Source organism: Pseudorasbora parva, chromosome 4, assembly GCF_024679245.1.
Source record: "Pseudorasbora parva isolate DD20220531a chromosome 4, ASM2467924v1, whole genome shotgun sequence".
NCBI lineage: Eukaryota > Metazoa > Chordata > Actinopteri > Cypriniformes > Gobionidae > Pseudorasbora > Pseudorasbora parva.
In genome coordinates, this window is record NC_090175.1 from 16,474,376 (window position 1) to 16,490,687 (window position 16,312).

General features: G+C 37.0%; 1 protein-coding gene across 3 annotated transcripts in view; it reads right to left on the reverse strand.

Annotated features, from left to right (window-relative positions):
* Positions 1-592: 592 nt before the first annotated feature.
* The window catches only part of pkn1a (protein kinase N1a), a 58,524-nt gene continuing 42,804 nt past the window's right edge, over positions 593-16,312 (reverse strand). For all 3 annotated transcript variants that reach the window (XM_067441081.1, XM_067441079.1, XM_067441080.1), the window contains exons 5-22: positions 12,962-13,107; positions 12,528-12,741; positions 12,195-12,389; positions 9,424-9,533; positions 8,802-8,945; positions 8,558-8,633; positions 8,241-8,370; positions 7,288-7,378; positions 7,121-7,203; positions 6,925-7,000; positions 6,732-6,823; positions 5,130-5,306; positions 4,517-4,579; positions 4,346-4,422; positions 4,067-4,209; positions 3,880-3,987; positions 3,575-3,655; positions 593-2,947 (exon numbers count right to left, since the gene is read on the reverse strand). In XM_067441081.1, the coding sequence (XP_067297182.1) occupies positions 2,744-2,947; positions 3,575-3,655; positions 3,880-3,987; positions 4,067-4,209; positions 4,346-4,422; positions 4,517-4,579; positions 5,130-5,306; positions 6,732-6,823; positions 6,925-7,000; positions 7,121-7,203; positions 7,288-7,378; positions 8,241-8,370; positions 8,558-8,633; positions 8,802-8,945; positions 9,424-9,533; positions 12,195-12,389; positions 12,528-12,741; positions 12,962-13,107 (2,210 nt within the window). In that variant the 3' untranslated portion in view covers positions 593-2,743. The remainder of the gene's footprint in view (positions 2,948-3,574; positions 3,656-3,879; positions 3,988-4,066; positions 4,210-4,345; positions 4,423-4,516; positions 4,580-5,129; positions 5,307-6,731; positions 6,824-6,924; positions 7,001-7,120; positions 7,204-7,287; positions 7,379-8,240; positions 8,371-8,557; positions 8,634-8,801; positions 8,946-9,423; positions 9,534-12,194; positions 12,390-12,527; positions 12,742-12,961; positions 13,108-16,312) is intronic.

Genomic DNA, 16,312 nt, shown 5'->3' on the forward strand with positions numbered 1-16,312 from the left:
TCCAAAACTTATAAAACCAGTTTGCAAAAAATCACAAGACGAGAGAAATGGCACTAAACTACCTTATGTTTCAAAGCACATAACATTACAATAATAATGAACATAAACTATTTTTATCTGCTCATTTACTGCTGCAGATTTATTTCAGCATTGATAGTGTTGCCATTGAAACGCATCAATTCAAGTCCCGATCCTCTCAGTATAATATCAGAGATTTCTATATGGCAGATGTTATGGCGTTAATGCAGCAAAAGATTGTTTGGTTCAGGAGGAGGAACTGTAAAAGGTGGCTGCTGTTTCAGTTGCGGGGATGTCTGTCTCTACATAGCATGAAATGCACTGACGACGTGTGATGTCTGCACGAGCAGGGTGTGAAAGTATTAAAACTTTCATCAAACATAAGCACCATTGCATCCGAACTAAATGCAATGACTGGGAGAACATTTTATGGTCCTACGCCTTCCAGACGATACGTAAATACATATAGACCACTTACAGTAACTTGGCTATTGCTATCAGAAGTCCTTGTATAGTTCAGGGTTGTCTGTAAAAATGTATAGATAATACAATGACACAAACACACGGTCAACTCAACAACAGCTTTATAAATACAGCTCATGTAATAGGTTTGATGGATTGTATAATTGTACAGGACATGCATTAGTCTGCAGTCAGACACAAAGGAGGAAAATATGTTGTTAAATGATACACAAGTGTTTAATTTGCAAATATTTAATGTACACGGTTGACATGGGATAGGGCTGCAGTTTTGCTACGCATTTTTTCACAGTGTGTGTGTGTGTGTGTGTGTGTGTGTTATTTTTTGGCTTCATCCGTGCGTGTAAGTAATCAAATGCTTTAAAAAAATCAAAAACAATTTAATCATCAGCTCCTTGCAAACAACAGATATGTCATGGTGCAACTGTCTAATAAAAACTGCACATAATGTTTTAAAGGCATCAAAATAGCTGAGGTAATAAAGGGTGTAAAACCAGATCTAACACATAACAGTCACTAGTTGCCAGTCATTCGCATCATGACTAAAATAAACAACAGATAGCATTTTCTATGTAACATATCTATTTAAAAACATGACAAAAAGTATCTGTTAATTGAGGCCACAGAGTCTTTAAACAAAAGTGGTTTTATACCCTTTTGCTCAGATTCATCAAAGCATTGAGCTAATGTTAAAAAAAGTTTACAGGAGTACTTTCAGTGATAAAGTCAATGATTGGAGTTTGTGAAAATGTTCAACAAACGTATTCTTTTTCCTTTTCTAGTACAATAGTCACATTTAAAAGACCTTGTTAGGTCTGATTTCAAATGATCTGTCTTTTTATCATGGGACACTCTGTCTTGATGAGCATAAAGTAAATGACATAAATTCTTTTTTCAGACAAGACAAATCTCCCATGTGTGTAGCATGATCCATTCTCAGCCTAATACAAAAACAGAACTTCAAAATGTCTGTATTTTACTGTAACAATGAAGTCTCCTTGCTATCATTTTTATGTAAAATGTAAAAACACATTCTGCATTTTTTTTAAATGTTTAGCCAAGTACGATTTAAGTTTATAGCCATTTGTCTCCCTTACTGAAGTAAAAAAAATTAACAGGATAAACAAAACAAAAAGGAACAGTATTAAGGCATTTTGTTCAAGCCAACTTTATATGAGAGGTTAATTTGTTTTTTGTAAAAATTCATAAAGGTAGCCATACTAAAAGTGCACTTAATGAATGGGGACTAATTCTTTAACTCCTTAACCACCGAGAACTGTAAGAGCAAGTATACATTCATTAATGTTCAATCCTAAATGAGCCTAATTAAATAATCCCGCTCTCTCTTTTTCCATCTAATGTCACAGTGACTACAGAGATGCATCTAATTCCTTTGGGTTCCTGGTCCATGTTATGTCAATGGAAACTGACAGTATCATCCTGTTTGAATGTACATTGTTTGAGAAATGGATTTTGTAGATGTTACCAGTTGGTTCCTCAGTGGTTATTAAAGACCAATGTCTTCCAAGTTAAATGTCAGCATGAACAGAAATACATTTTCCAACATGCTCTTGTTCATATCATTTAGATGCTTCTGTGTGACCTTTATTGATTTGCTCAAAGTTTTAAAGTAGATCTTCAGATTGTCTTTGATTAGACTTAGATGCACTTTCCAAAAGCAGATATGACACTTGAAGACAAACCAACAATTTCAACAGGTTTAACAGTGCACTCTGTAATTTTTCTTCATTAAAAACATTTTAGTCCAAAAGAAATAATTCTTTTGAATAATGTTTAAAATCATGTCCATTCACATGAGCCGAAGACTAGTCATATCAGTAGCCTAATAAAAGTATCTACATGAAGAGGGTCTGCCATTTTGAGATCACATGTCCTCAACACTCATTTCAGTAACACCCCCGTTATTGGACACTTTCACTAGTGGAATAAATTTATCATGGCAGACTGCGAATAATGCCTTGATAACTGAACACTTCCTTTTACTAGTGTGATGCTTCATCCAAAACACTAGCTGTCAGTGTGTGTGTCGAAGCGCAACATAAAACAATGATCTGAGTGCACCTTTAAACCTGTTTCTAATGGTTTGCCAGAGCTTTCTCTCTCCCATCACAGTGTTCACAGGTCCAGCTCATTCACAATTCGCTCAAATTGGCCACTCTTGTCCTCATCGTCACCGAGTCACGGAGCAGAAATGTCTCTCTACGGCACTGTCACAGATGCGTTCTCAGCAGAGGTCAGAGACGTAGTCAAAGTCTCGGAAGCTGTCCTGATCCTTCCGCGAGAGCACCCGGGGTTCACGAGGCGGAGTGAGATTCGGCGCTTCTGTTGTGAATTCCTCATCGAAGTTGCTGACGTCTTCTTTTCCTCCGATAGATGGAAGGAAGGGAGGAGGGAGTTTACGGAGGAGAAGAGCCTCCCAGTCCATATTCTGAGAGGGGGGAAAAGGGCAAGCACAGGATGATTATTTTTCTTATTGCGGCACTTTGCGTGAAAAGTATATGTATGAACATATTTATTTTAGTTATGTTATAATATAAAAAATGCACACTAAAAAAAATTAATAAATTAAATTCATGAACATTAAAAAGAGGGATGCACTGATAAGATCAGCCAATAACCTTGTTTTCTTGTTATGGCTGAAAAAAGACAAATGTTGATATTCAAATTCTATACTATAAATTAAAAATTAATAAATGAAAATGATATTTTTATTCTTTTTAAACTTAGATTTCATTTTTTTTTATTTGAAGTACCCCCTGAGATTTTAAGGTAATATTTCAATAATTTAATGACAAATTTTCAATTTCACAGTTTCTCTAATGTTAATAATAATAATAATAATTAGTAGTAGTAGTAGTAGTTATAAAATGTTTTCACGTTATAAAAATGGAGGGAAAAAAATTACTCTTTTGATTTGATAATCACACTAAGCTATGTCACGGTTATCGTGCAGTCTAATTCATTTTACATTTGATATAATTAATTATTAGCTTATCATCAACTCACAAACCCTGATGTACATTATGAAAAGAGAATTAAAAAAAATCTTTCCCACCCTGAAGAAAGGTTGTTTCTTGACATCCTCAGCATCTTTCTCACTGGAGCCCAGTCGTCTTTCTGGATTTCTCCTTAGTAACTGTATAAAACAATATGCAAAATCAAACTATATTCATATACAGCTCTTGGAAAAAACGAAGAGACCACTTAACATTGAGAAATCAATGTTAAGTGGTTTCTTAATTTTTTCCAAGAGCTGTATTTATTTTTACTTCACATTATATATAAAGAAAATCAGGGCCTTCAGCAGGGCATGTCTGCTGCTCTAAATGAATAAAAGAAAGCTAAAAAAAATCAATTTACCCTCCTCATAATACCAATGGCCTCTGAGGAAAGGAACCGTGGGTATCGAACTTCATCGTTCACTATGCTGTCAAAAACCTCCTCTTCATCATCACCTGGAAATGGAGACTAGAAAGACAGTTTTAGATCAGACAAATACCAACACTATATGAACATCTCAAACATTTCAAAAGCTCAAATTTCTTACCTCTCCCACCAACATCTCGTATATAAGCACTCCGAGTCCCCACCAGTCCACGGCCCGCGTGTATGACGTGTCTGTTAGAACCTCTGGAGCCAGAAACTCTGGAGTCCCACAGAACGTACTCGTCCGGTCCCCAAAACCCATACCTGAGAAAGAGAAAAAAATGTCTGATGTTCCTGACTTCATACCAAGCCCAATCAACAAACCAAGGCACACCAGAAAGATAGGCAGACAAAGAAACCATTAAAGAGAGAGAAAAGGAACAGGGGTGAAATTCTTTACCTTCTTTACACAATCCAAAATCGGCGATCTTCACATAACCCTCTGTGTCAAGCAGCAAGTTGTCCAATTTAAGATCTCTGGAGAAGAAACACAAAAATATATGCAATAAACAGTATATTTAAAACATTCTTTAGACACGACCAGAACATGTGCAGTTTTTTGCATACTCACCGGTACACAATCTTGTTGTCATGTAAAAATTGAAGTCCTAAAACCACACAAGCAGAATAGAACCTGAAACACAAATACAATTCGCATTAAAAAGCAGGAAAACTTTTAAATTTTTACTATAATATGTTCTATCTTCTACCATTCAAAAGTAGTTTTTTTTTAAATAGATCACATTTATTCACCAAGGGTGCTGGTTTATATTTATATTTCAAATATAACATTAAAACAAATCAGTTTTCATAAAAATACTAAGCAGCACATTGATAATAATAAATGTTTCTTGAGCACCAAATCATCATATTAGAATCTGTGTATACAGGATCATGTGACACTGAAGACTGGCGTAATGATGCTAAAAGTTCAGCTTTGACCACAAGAATAAATTACATTTGAAAAACATTGAAAACAGCTATTTCAAATTATAATAATTTCCAGAATATAACGATTTTTTACTGTATTTTTGATCAAACAAATGCAGCATTGGCAAGCATAAGAGACTTCTTTCAAAAACACTTTTAAATCTTTTAAATGACAGTGTAGCATATTTCAGGTTGTTTGATCCTTGTGGGGACACTTGATCCAGACAGTGCAGCCAAAACTTGAGAAAACATACACAGCCCGTGGCTCGGTGAAGACATCTGCGTGTATATGCATCATTAGGTCGCCGCCTGCCGTGTACTCCATGACAAAACACACATGTTCTGGGGTCTGGAAACATGCAAACAGGTTCACGAGGAAGGGGTGTTGTGCACTGTTCACCGTCTCAAAAATGCGCTTCTCACACATCAAACTGAGGGAAAGACGGAAAGAGAGAAGCAAGAATAAATAAAGAGTATATATATATAATTTATAGAACTAAAAAAATTCAATCTAACTCATTGATGGTCGATTATGTTTTTGAGGTGTGCAAATCTCCTGCAGAAGACCCACAAGGAAAAGTAAAGCAAGAGCACAATATTGTGTAGTCTAAGTGTATTCATGTCTTCAAGCCATGCTCATTTTGAAACATAATTAACCAAGGGTCCAAAAAACCCTTTACACAAGTGATTTTACAGAACAAAATAATTTAAACGGCACACTAAAAGTATATAGATAAACTAGTAATAATATTCTGGTTTATGAGTGATGATCTTCCAGCGCTGTTTCAGGTGTGCGCTCCTATTCTATGTCACACGGTAAATCAAGACCTGTCAATCTAAGCGATCAGCCCAATTCAAGTGAGTGTCCGATTGGCCTCTACATATCATCCAGCCCACCATACCCGAGATCCAGTTTCTGTTGGTTGAACTTTCAAATGACATTGGAAAACACTGCGTCGCGATCTGATAACAGAAGTCCTATAGCTTTAGCTGAGCAGCATGTCATGTCACTGTGATCTACACATTGTCTTATGCTGTGTTTGGGCTCATTCGAGACCACCTGCTCTAAATAAAGATATGCGATCTACTATGGTTTAAGAATGTTTTGCAGTTACAAACAAAAATGTGGAGGCATTTGGTATATACAAATACTTAGTAAAGTTTGGTCTCTAAGTGAATCAAATAAGCTTGATGTATTCTACTAGTTGAGACCTTTCAATAATATATGAGTTTATCTGTTATGTACAATCATTTTACAGATAAAATTTTTCATGCTATAAAAATAAAGCACTTCTATATATATATATATATCCTCATTAGTGCCTACATGGATTGGTCGAATGAGGCATCTGCGTAAATATATCTATGATTGTGCCAGCATTTTGACCTTCTTCGACAGAAGTAATGGCATTGGGAATACTAAATGAGATTCGTCTGATATGAGGTAAAAAATAACAAATACTGTTTGGTTTTTCTCACAGAAACCGATTGTTTCTTGTCTTAAGACATCAGTATGTCGCCGCTAGCCACAGGGTTTAACATGGATTCGTATGTCTATGTGTTTTTTACTCTCATAGAAATACACCCCATTGACAGCATTATACAACATATATTTCTACTGAAGAAACAAACACACCTACATCTTGGATGCCCTGGGGGTAATAGCAGATGGGTGAACTATCCCTTTAAGGCATGGTCATATTCCCCATGTTTACTGTAAAGCCAAGCTTCTAAGCTTTTAAAGCCACGCCTTTTTAGTGTTGAATAAGCAGGTGGTTATCTAAAGTTATAATTTAGTAGCTCCCCTGCTTCGGATTTAAGAGGCAAAACAAAAAGGAAAAAGGTATTTTGCTTACCTTTCTACTTCATCTCTGGCCACAATGTCTCCTTTCTTAAGGGCTTTTATGGCATACATGGTGCCTGACTTCTTGTATTCTGACAACAGCACCTAACAGACACACATATGATGACAATTTCAGAGAGAAAGAGAGCTAGGGTGAAGTTAAAGGATTAAAGAGCGGGTTTAAGGCAAGGAAGGCTGAAGATCACCTTTCCAAAATGGCCTCTGCCAAGAACAGCAATTAGTCGGAAATCCTGCAGGCTCAAAGGGGTCTTCTTCTGTTTACTGCAACACACACAAACACACGCATACTTAGAAACCACTTTAAAGACTCAGATATAGTTGCCAAATGTGTTATCCGAGAACCATTATATTGTGTGCACGTGCATGTGTGTTTAAGTGTACCTGCTCAGTGAATGTGTTCTGATTTGTCGCTCAGGAGTGGTGAGGTCAGGAGCAGACAGGGGCTCAGTGGCCGGTTGTCGTTCCTGTGCCAAGAGAGAGAGAGGAGAGGTTACAGAGAGACAGGAGAGGCGAAATAGAAAGCGCTGGAGTTATAGAAGATCTCTCACGAGAGTGCTTGTATCCGTCACGTCACATCGCCGGATATCCACCTTCATTGGTGAGTCATAGTCTAAACTCAACTTTTCCACTGATATTTCCCTGTAACACACAAACATAAAACTAAAACACAACCAACATTCCAGCTTGTTTGTCAGATCAGATCCACACTTATATCACATGACACTTACATTTACTAAAGTACACGCTAGATACTCATACTAGCATGTACTTTAGTAAATGAGCTGTACTCTAGCTTAGATTAAGTGTTTATGTGTGCTGATTTAAAGGATAGCTCATCCAAAAATTAAAATACACAATATCCTAGCCATTGTTTCCCATATAATTCAAGTAAATTAATCTCATTTAAATTAAATAAGAATGTCAATTAATTGACTTAAAATAAATTTGTATGAACCAATTTTATGATAATTTAAGCAAAGGTGAAATCAGTCACAAAGTTTCAATAAAATGTTTTAAATATCAGCTTTAAAATGTGGATTTATAGATGATTTTAGAATGAGGATATAGGGAATAACTCACAATAGACTACATAGTGTTTAAAAAAGTTTAAATACACTTGTTTTTATAGTAACCATTTAATATGGTTATATAATGATAACATTAATAATTTGTATAGTTTTATTATTTCTATAAACAAGCCAATAGAGATATCACTCTAGTAATAGTACTACTGGAAGTACTGTACACTACTGTACAAGTACTGTAAAATAAAAAAGAAGTACTGAATTATTATTATTATTTTATTTATGAATATTATTTTAACTTTAAAATGGCAATATTCATGGTCATCTTAAAAACTTTTATTTTGGCAGAAAACCACAAGGAAACCTTTTTCTCTTTTGTTAACGACAGATTTAACAATTCTCAGCGGAAGATCATTTTAATTATTTTTTACATATCCATGAATATCATGCATGCACTGAATGTGCGTGTGATTTACCCTGTCTGTACAGTGTGTGCGTGAGGGCTGTAGGTTCCTGTGTTGTTGACGGTTGGTATGGCATTCCTCAGTAACCTCACCCACGTGCCGATATCAACGTTCATCTGCCTAGCTCGCAAGAAGGCTTTCCCTGCACGCGACCACAAACACGCACAAAAGAAAACATGTTTGTTTAATCTCTGACCACTAGATGGAGCTCAACACCATTTGAGTCACATGCCCCTGATTAAAGTCAACATGAAATGCCATTCAGGTCCATTTCTAAGTGCATTTGGATAAATTAATCAATAGATGAATGCATATATATTATCTCTTACCCTGCTGTTTGGAAAAAACTTTCTTCTGTCGTTTTAGCCGTGGGGCTCTCTCGATCACAGGGTTAAAGAAGGTGACCTGAGGTAGATGGATTTTATTTTACTGGTGCCCGGTAGTAGTGTCAAAGATTTTGGGACATTTATTTGTTTTCAGTGTGTTTATTAAGCAGCTTATGCAATAAATAGTGAGAAAGACTCCCTTTATGGACATAAGACACCTATTGTTGAGTGTGCATTGTGTGCGTACCTCTGCTAACAGCAGTCCCTGCGGTTCTAGCTCTAGTTGTACTCTGTGTTTCTGGTTGTCCAGGAAGTCCTCCAACTTTAGAAATTTCAACGCACACAGAGAACGGTAGTCTTTCCAGTACACAGCGATCTCCATCTCTCTAGACTGCAGACATAAATACACACACAATTTTTTTTATTTTATTTTTTTATATACTATAGTTATATACAATTATATATATGTATATAGCTTTAAATGTATTAATTTATTTAATATATTTCTATTTAGCTTTATTTGATTTCAGAGATTTAACAGCATTTGTTTAGCATGTAGTTTCAATAAACAAATAATCATACAGTTATATATTCTGGCCAAAAAAATACATGTACATCTTAATTCGCTTGGCTGTTAATCATTCTGCATGTTCAATATGCTTTTTTTCTCCTAAATAGAAAGAATAGTGTGTCATTGCTTGTGTAAGAGTTATTTGAGATGCTCCAGTTGGCGGTCAAGTCACTGACGTTACACATCCAAAGGATTTTGCTTTTGTAATTACATCCTATTGCCTGGAGCTTTAATTAATGAAACAGACACTGAACCGCTAATCTGTGTAAATCTACTATTAACACAGAGCTGAACTCACTCTCTCCAGCTCTATGGTGAAAGTCTGATCCCAGCCCTGTTCTCCAACCATCTTCCATGCCGTTTGACCCACGACTGAGTTATCCAGCTTCAGTACTGCACTCACCTCCGCTGCAAACACACAAACAGACATCGTTTCAAAAGTAGGTCTTTCAATTGAGGTCAAATTAAGGTCCTGGTTTCTCATTCACTTTCTGAAGAGTATCTGAGTAAGAGTGCAATAGTAGCCACCCTCTGTTTTCAATGGTGTTGGGTCCGGAAGTATTTTTTCCATTCATTTTTCCCACAGGATTTTTTTTTAAATGTTTTATTTTAAAGCACTATAAGCCATGAACCAAGCCAACCAGCTATGGGTGAATAATAACATTGCAACAACAACAACAAAAAATTAAGCAACAAAGTATATTAAAGGGTTAGTTCACCCAAAAATAAAATTGATGTCATTAATGACTCCCCCTAATGTTGTTCCTCACCCGTAAGACCTCCGTTCATCTTCAGAACACAGTTTAAGATATTTTATATTTAGTCCGACAGCGTATCTAAGTGTATGCACACTATACTGTCCATGTCCAGAAAGGGAATAAAAACATCATCAAAGTAGTCCATATGTGACATCAGTTAGTTAATTAGAATCTCTTGAAGCATCAAAAATACATTTTGGTCCAAAAATAACAAAAACTACGACTTTATTCAGCATTGTCTTCTCTTCCACATTTGTTTTCAAACCTCAAATAAAGATTCAAACGGCCATGAATCAGCGTATTGAATCATGATTCTGATCGTGTGTCAAACTGCTGAAATTACGTGACATCGGCGATCCGAATCATGAATCAATCCGCTGATTTATTATCGTTTGAATCTTTATTTGAGGTTTGAAAACAAATGTGGAAGAGAAGACAATGCTGAATAAAGTCGTAGTTTTTGTTATTTTTGGACCAAAATGTATTTTCGATGCTTCAAGAGATTCTAATTAACTAACTGATGTCACATATGGACTACTTTGATGATGTTTTTATTCCCTTTCTGGACATGGACAGTATAGTGTGCATACACTTAGATACGCTCTTGGACTAAATATAAAATATCTTAAACTGTGTTCTGAAGATGAACGGAGGTCTTACGGGTGTGGAACAACTACTATGGCCGTTCATGTCGAGTGCGACAAACTGCTTCCCGTTTAGAGCGTCTCTCTTCCAGAAATGACTTATAGGACTCCTGAGAGTCCCTACGGCCGTTGTTAATTGCTGCACGCCAGTTGGTTCCGTCAAATGCAAGTGCCTCCCAGTTGTCCAGGTTGATGGAGAAGGCCTGAAGATCCCTCTTAATGACGTCTTTAAAACGTAGATGGGGGCGACCACGTTTGCGGGGGGCATTTGCCAGCTCGCCATACAGCAAGATTTTTGGGAGGCGGGTGCCCTTCATTCGATAGATATGTCCAGTCCAACGGAGGTGGCGTTCACGAAGGATGGTGTACAGGTCACTGGAGCCAGTTCTCTCAAGTATGACAGAGTTTGGCACTTGGTCTGTCCAGCATACACCCAGTATGGAGCGGAGGCAGCGAAAATGGAAGGCGTTGAGGCGATGTTCGTGCCTTCTGTAAGTTGTCCATGTCTCACTTGCATATAGCAAGGTGCTAAGTACACATGCATGATATACACGGACTTTGAGGAGCAATGAGAGGTTCTTGTTGTGCCAGACACGCTTGCTCAATTTTCCAAACACCGATGATGCCCTCCCAATGCGCATGTCAAGCTCTGCGTCAAGGTTATTGTTATTTGATACTGTGGAACCCAGGTAGGTGAATTTGTCTACCACAGATAGAGGTGTGTTGTTAATGTATACTGTAGGGTTCAGTGTTGCAGGTTGGGCAAGGATAACTGTTTTTTTAAGACTGATCTGCAAACCAAACTCTAGACATGCAGCGGAAAAAGATGATCAGAGTAGTTGTAGATCTGCCTCTGAGTGGGCAACAAAGGCAGCATCATCAGCATAAAGCAGCTCACGTACCAGAACATGGCGTACTTGTTTTTGTACTTTTTTTTGTACTTTTATGAAGGAAACAAATATGCAAATAGGAAACATTGCGATCAATATAATCAAATGAAAAACAGAAATATAAAACTACTCATTTAAAGTTGATTATATCTATAAAAACAATATATTTAGTTTATTGCAAAATATGTATGTATGTATGTATGTATGTATGTATGTATGTATGTATGTATGTATGTATGTATGTATGTATGTATACACACAAATATTTGTTATTATTTTGAGAGCATTGTGAGACCGACTCCATTACGAGATTCATAGTGCTTTATGGGAGTGGGCGTTCCCTGCAAGCGCTGTTTGCACATTCTGCTTGGTGTTTGGACTCTTTGGACCACAAAGTCACCTGTTAAACATGATTATTTTAGATGAAATCATGCAATCCAGAACATAAGCTAAAACCATTGATTAACAACCTCAGAGCTCATTGTAGATCTGTCTTAAATAGTTTATAAGTTATTGTTCAAATCACTTTCCCTGTGGACATTTTTTAGTTTTTTCTTCCAGAACCCGACTGTCGCACTCTATTTGGTTCTGTTGAAAACGTCAGCCAATCACTTGCCAGCATGATAGTGCAACACCCCATGTGCTATAAGCACTTATGTCCTGTTCTGTTCAATGCAGAACTGTCATCGTACATGACACAACAGATTACATCAAAACTTACACATCGCCATGGACTAATCACACTATGAATGTTACATCCTCTACAGACACACTCACAGGAAAGTTCGTCTGTTTTGGGGGGTGTTTTTCCGCTAACACTGCCACTGCGACTGTAAAGGCCTTTTCCACTCCGCATAAAGGACCGCCCCTCTCCCGGACTGTAACACGGCAACACTACCTGGCTGCCCCGGGAACGGCCGGGAACCACCTCCAGCACACCCATACAGCCCAGCAAGGTGACCTGAAGAGTGCCTGCACATAGACACACAAGATTAAAAAAAAGAAAGAAAAAAAAAGGAAACTTTTTTTGGGGGAAAACAATCAGATCTTAGAAGTCGGTAGCTGTCAAATTCTACTAAACTAAATGAAATAAAGATATTTTTAAAATACCAGTGAGCGGAGAGGGCTTGGAGAGGGTGCTGTACTGGTTGTGCAGGTAGGGGGCGCCGTGTCGGGAACTGAATGCAGGTGAGGAGGCTAAAATCAGCTCCTCTTTAATGACAGATGCTTTGGGATGATCCTCAGGAAGTTCTGCCAACCGCCGATCTAATGAATCTCTCAGCAGATCCAACCTCTGCGAAGACTCGCTCAGACGACACTGAGCCTGAAGAAGCAGAGAGAGGATGAGATTTTACGTACTTAATTGGAAAAGTTTATTTAAATAACAGAAGATTAAGATATCATTGAAAGCTACATGCCATTGTTTCTATAATATGATATAATGTTTAAGTTTGAGCACTAAGATTTTGTAAATGGCTTTTTTGTTTTTTATTACTGACCCCAAACTATTAGAAGGACAACACAACACAACACAACAGTTTTACCTCTGACATGGCCTTCTTGTCCTGTACTTTACTGGCTCCAAGAAGTCTAAGGACATTTTTCGCTCCCTCAGCGACAGCGTGCTCCACGCGGTAATGGTGCCTGAGCTCTTCAATGCGTAGCTCCATACCACATGGGTCAGGCTTTCCTGAAGAGAAACACACACATATACATATTTAGGTAATCAATATCACTCACCTTCCCACAGCAAATTGCACAAGCTATATAAGTCTGAATGGGTCAGATTCATTTTAACCGCATAATAAAACAAAACGACAAAATCTAATTGTTTTCTTAAAAACTCTTATAAATTAGAGCAAAAGGCGCAAATATTATTTAATTTAGCTTTTTTATATAATAACTTCATGAACTTTGAAATATCTTGGAAAAATGCTGAATGTTAAATATTTATTACTTAATATTATGCATTCATTTTATATTTGTAAATATAAGGGCTTAGGTCTAGAAACTAAAAAGTGGCTGTTTGCATTTAAACTGACAAGTGCTTAAGAATCAATGATTGGATCATTATTGCAGTGATTTTTATTTTTCTAGCATGTTTGGCAACAGTTCTTCTAATCCTAATTAATGGAGTGTGTAGCTTTTCACTTTTTAAACAACCATGTAGGAAGAGACATCATGGCCATATTCCAGGATGATGTCAAGATTCCGTTGTCAAGATTCATCAGGCTCAAATTGTGAAAGAATGGAGATCATAAAACTGTAAGGATAATATAATTAGAAGAATAGCATGTCACACTGCAGGACTCTGCTGTCATTGTTGAAACGTCACATCAACCGCCCATTAAAGGTCCCATGGCATGGATTTTTTTATTATTTTATAATGTTTCCTGAGGTGTACTTATATTGTTAGTATAATTTTTACATCATAAAATGTAATAATTTAGAAATAAAAGCCATTTTTCTTTCCTGGTATTCTTTCCTGATATTAGCCCTTTGGCTTAAATGCTCTGTTTCAAGGGGTGTGTCTGCTGTGAGACTTAAAAGACGTACTACTTCGTCATCTTTAACGGACTCTGTCGCTTAGTTACGTGTATCCCGTCACCATTTAAACTGCCCTGTCAACAAATCGTCAGATTCGGAACAGTTAAAATCTTCCACATTCAGTTTAATTTCCAACCGTATCTGAGAGAAATGTAGTCGCACTTTCATTGGCCATGAGTGTGTCTTTAATGCAGACACTCTCCTCTTGTGTTTGCAGTTTAAATATAATGATGCATAGTTTTTGCATTATCAAGTTAATTGCCAAACGTGCCATTACAAAAGTTCACAATGCTGCTGCAGGTAAAATATAATGTAGATAGCACTGAATAAATATATTTTCGTTAAGTTAAATACTTATAATTGATCATTAAAACCTTTATCTAAACCACTCTAATAACCGTCAGTCTTGCACATCCGTCATGTTTGTAGTTTATCTGTCATGTTTGTAGTTTATCCGTCATGTTTGTAGTTTATCCTTCATGTTTGTAGTTTATCTGTCATGTTTGTAGTTTATCTGTCATGTTTGCGGTTTAGAGAGGTCTGCATGCAAGCACTGCAAACCAGAGAGAGGCAGACTGTCAGGTGAGCACTCGTGGACCAAAGAGAAAATAAAGTTTGCTGAGAAAGCTATAATACATTCTACTGAGTTGTTGAGAGCGCTGTGAGCGTGAATTTATTTTGTTTGAATCTGAGTTCTGAATAAACACGAGTCCCAGTCACGCTGACCCTGATGTCTTTCTCCTTTGAGCATCGAGTACACAGGCAGTCTGTTGATCGCGTGATTGCAGTGATCTCGTCATTGCAACGCTATTTCTCTCACAAAATGCTTTGGCCACAACTAACAGCAAACACGACAGCGATATGAATAAGGTAAGTCATTACAGCGTCAAGCATAACAGCGTCATTCATTATAACGGCAGTTTGGACAAGTGTGCAGATACATTCAAGAGGTGTGATTGAAAGCTTCAGACATTATAAAGAGTGTTCTTTGATTGCTCTCTGTAGTTTAATCATTTAAATAACATATTTGTTTCATGCTACTGACAGAAACGAAGTTGTTTGTTTAGTTACTGGCTTGATTCACTGATGCATCAAGACGGCCAGCTGCAGGACTGACAGCATTAAACGATTTAGAAAGAAAGTCTGAGTGAACTTGAATGATTATCTACACATCAGAACTCACTGATCTCAGATCAGGCATTAATGAACACTGTTACTCACTGTTTGTGGCGGTGCTGTTGAATCCATATGGTAAAGCCTGAGCTGACATCAAGACTGATAAACTGAATCTTTCTCTACTAATTCTCTGGGCGGGCAAAGCAGAGGAAGGGGAGGAAACATTTCCTGGTATGACATCATAACAGGAGAATTCAAGATCGGCTCGTCTGAGTTTTCAATTTCTCAAAGGTAGAGAACGACAGCTAGAACTCGGTTTTCACAGATCACAGTTTCTAGCCAATTGGGGACAATATTATTATTCAGGCTAGGGGAACTCATATTAATGAGAATATTAATGTTGAAAAATGCCATGGGACCTTACACCGAAATGAAACTTAGTTGAATGTGATTTCAAACCAGACATTAAGTCTAAGATACATTAAAAGGTACATGAGGTCAAAGTGCATCTATCAGACTTTGAAGAGGATGAAGGATAATGTCGGATCAGGACAGCGAGCTTCCATATAGTAATTACTACTTATGCAAACTGGGGGAGATGATTGTAGATCATCTGAGGTCTGCCTTGCTGCCAGCTACAGACTTTTAGAAATAAGAGGATTATTAGGGATTATAAACTGAAAGATTAAGATGCGATGGTGTTATATTATTCGGTCATAACATCAAAAAACATTGACATGATGTTCTGGGTTTTATATAAATATTTGTCTGTGTCTGTTTGGGTCAGACTGCAATGGAAGCAGTTCAAAGCATTCCTGAGTACAGGGAATATTATGAGTGTTTAAGAACTTTCTCTCGATATTCTAACATAAACAACACTACAGAATGTTTACTATTTCTGATTTACATATATTTAAAGATCGTGCTTGTGTGTGAGCGATCGTGTTTGGACTTTAGTAAAATCATATATTGATACATCCCGTCTCAACAAAAGTAGACTTGGAGGCAAAAAAGATTACAAATGGAGGAGTTTGCACTTAGTTTAGTGTAGAATTAGTGGATTTATAACGCGGTATAAGACAGAGAAAAATACATAAGTAGAACTAAAGAAGGATTGACTGCTATGGTTTTTGTGTCCTAATAAGGCATGAAGCTGAATGAGGTGACAATTTCATAAACAGACTTGAGGATTGCATGTGTGTACATGTACACATTAAAGGTGTATGTGTGTT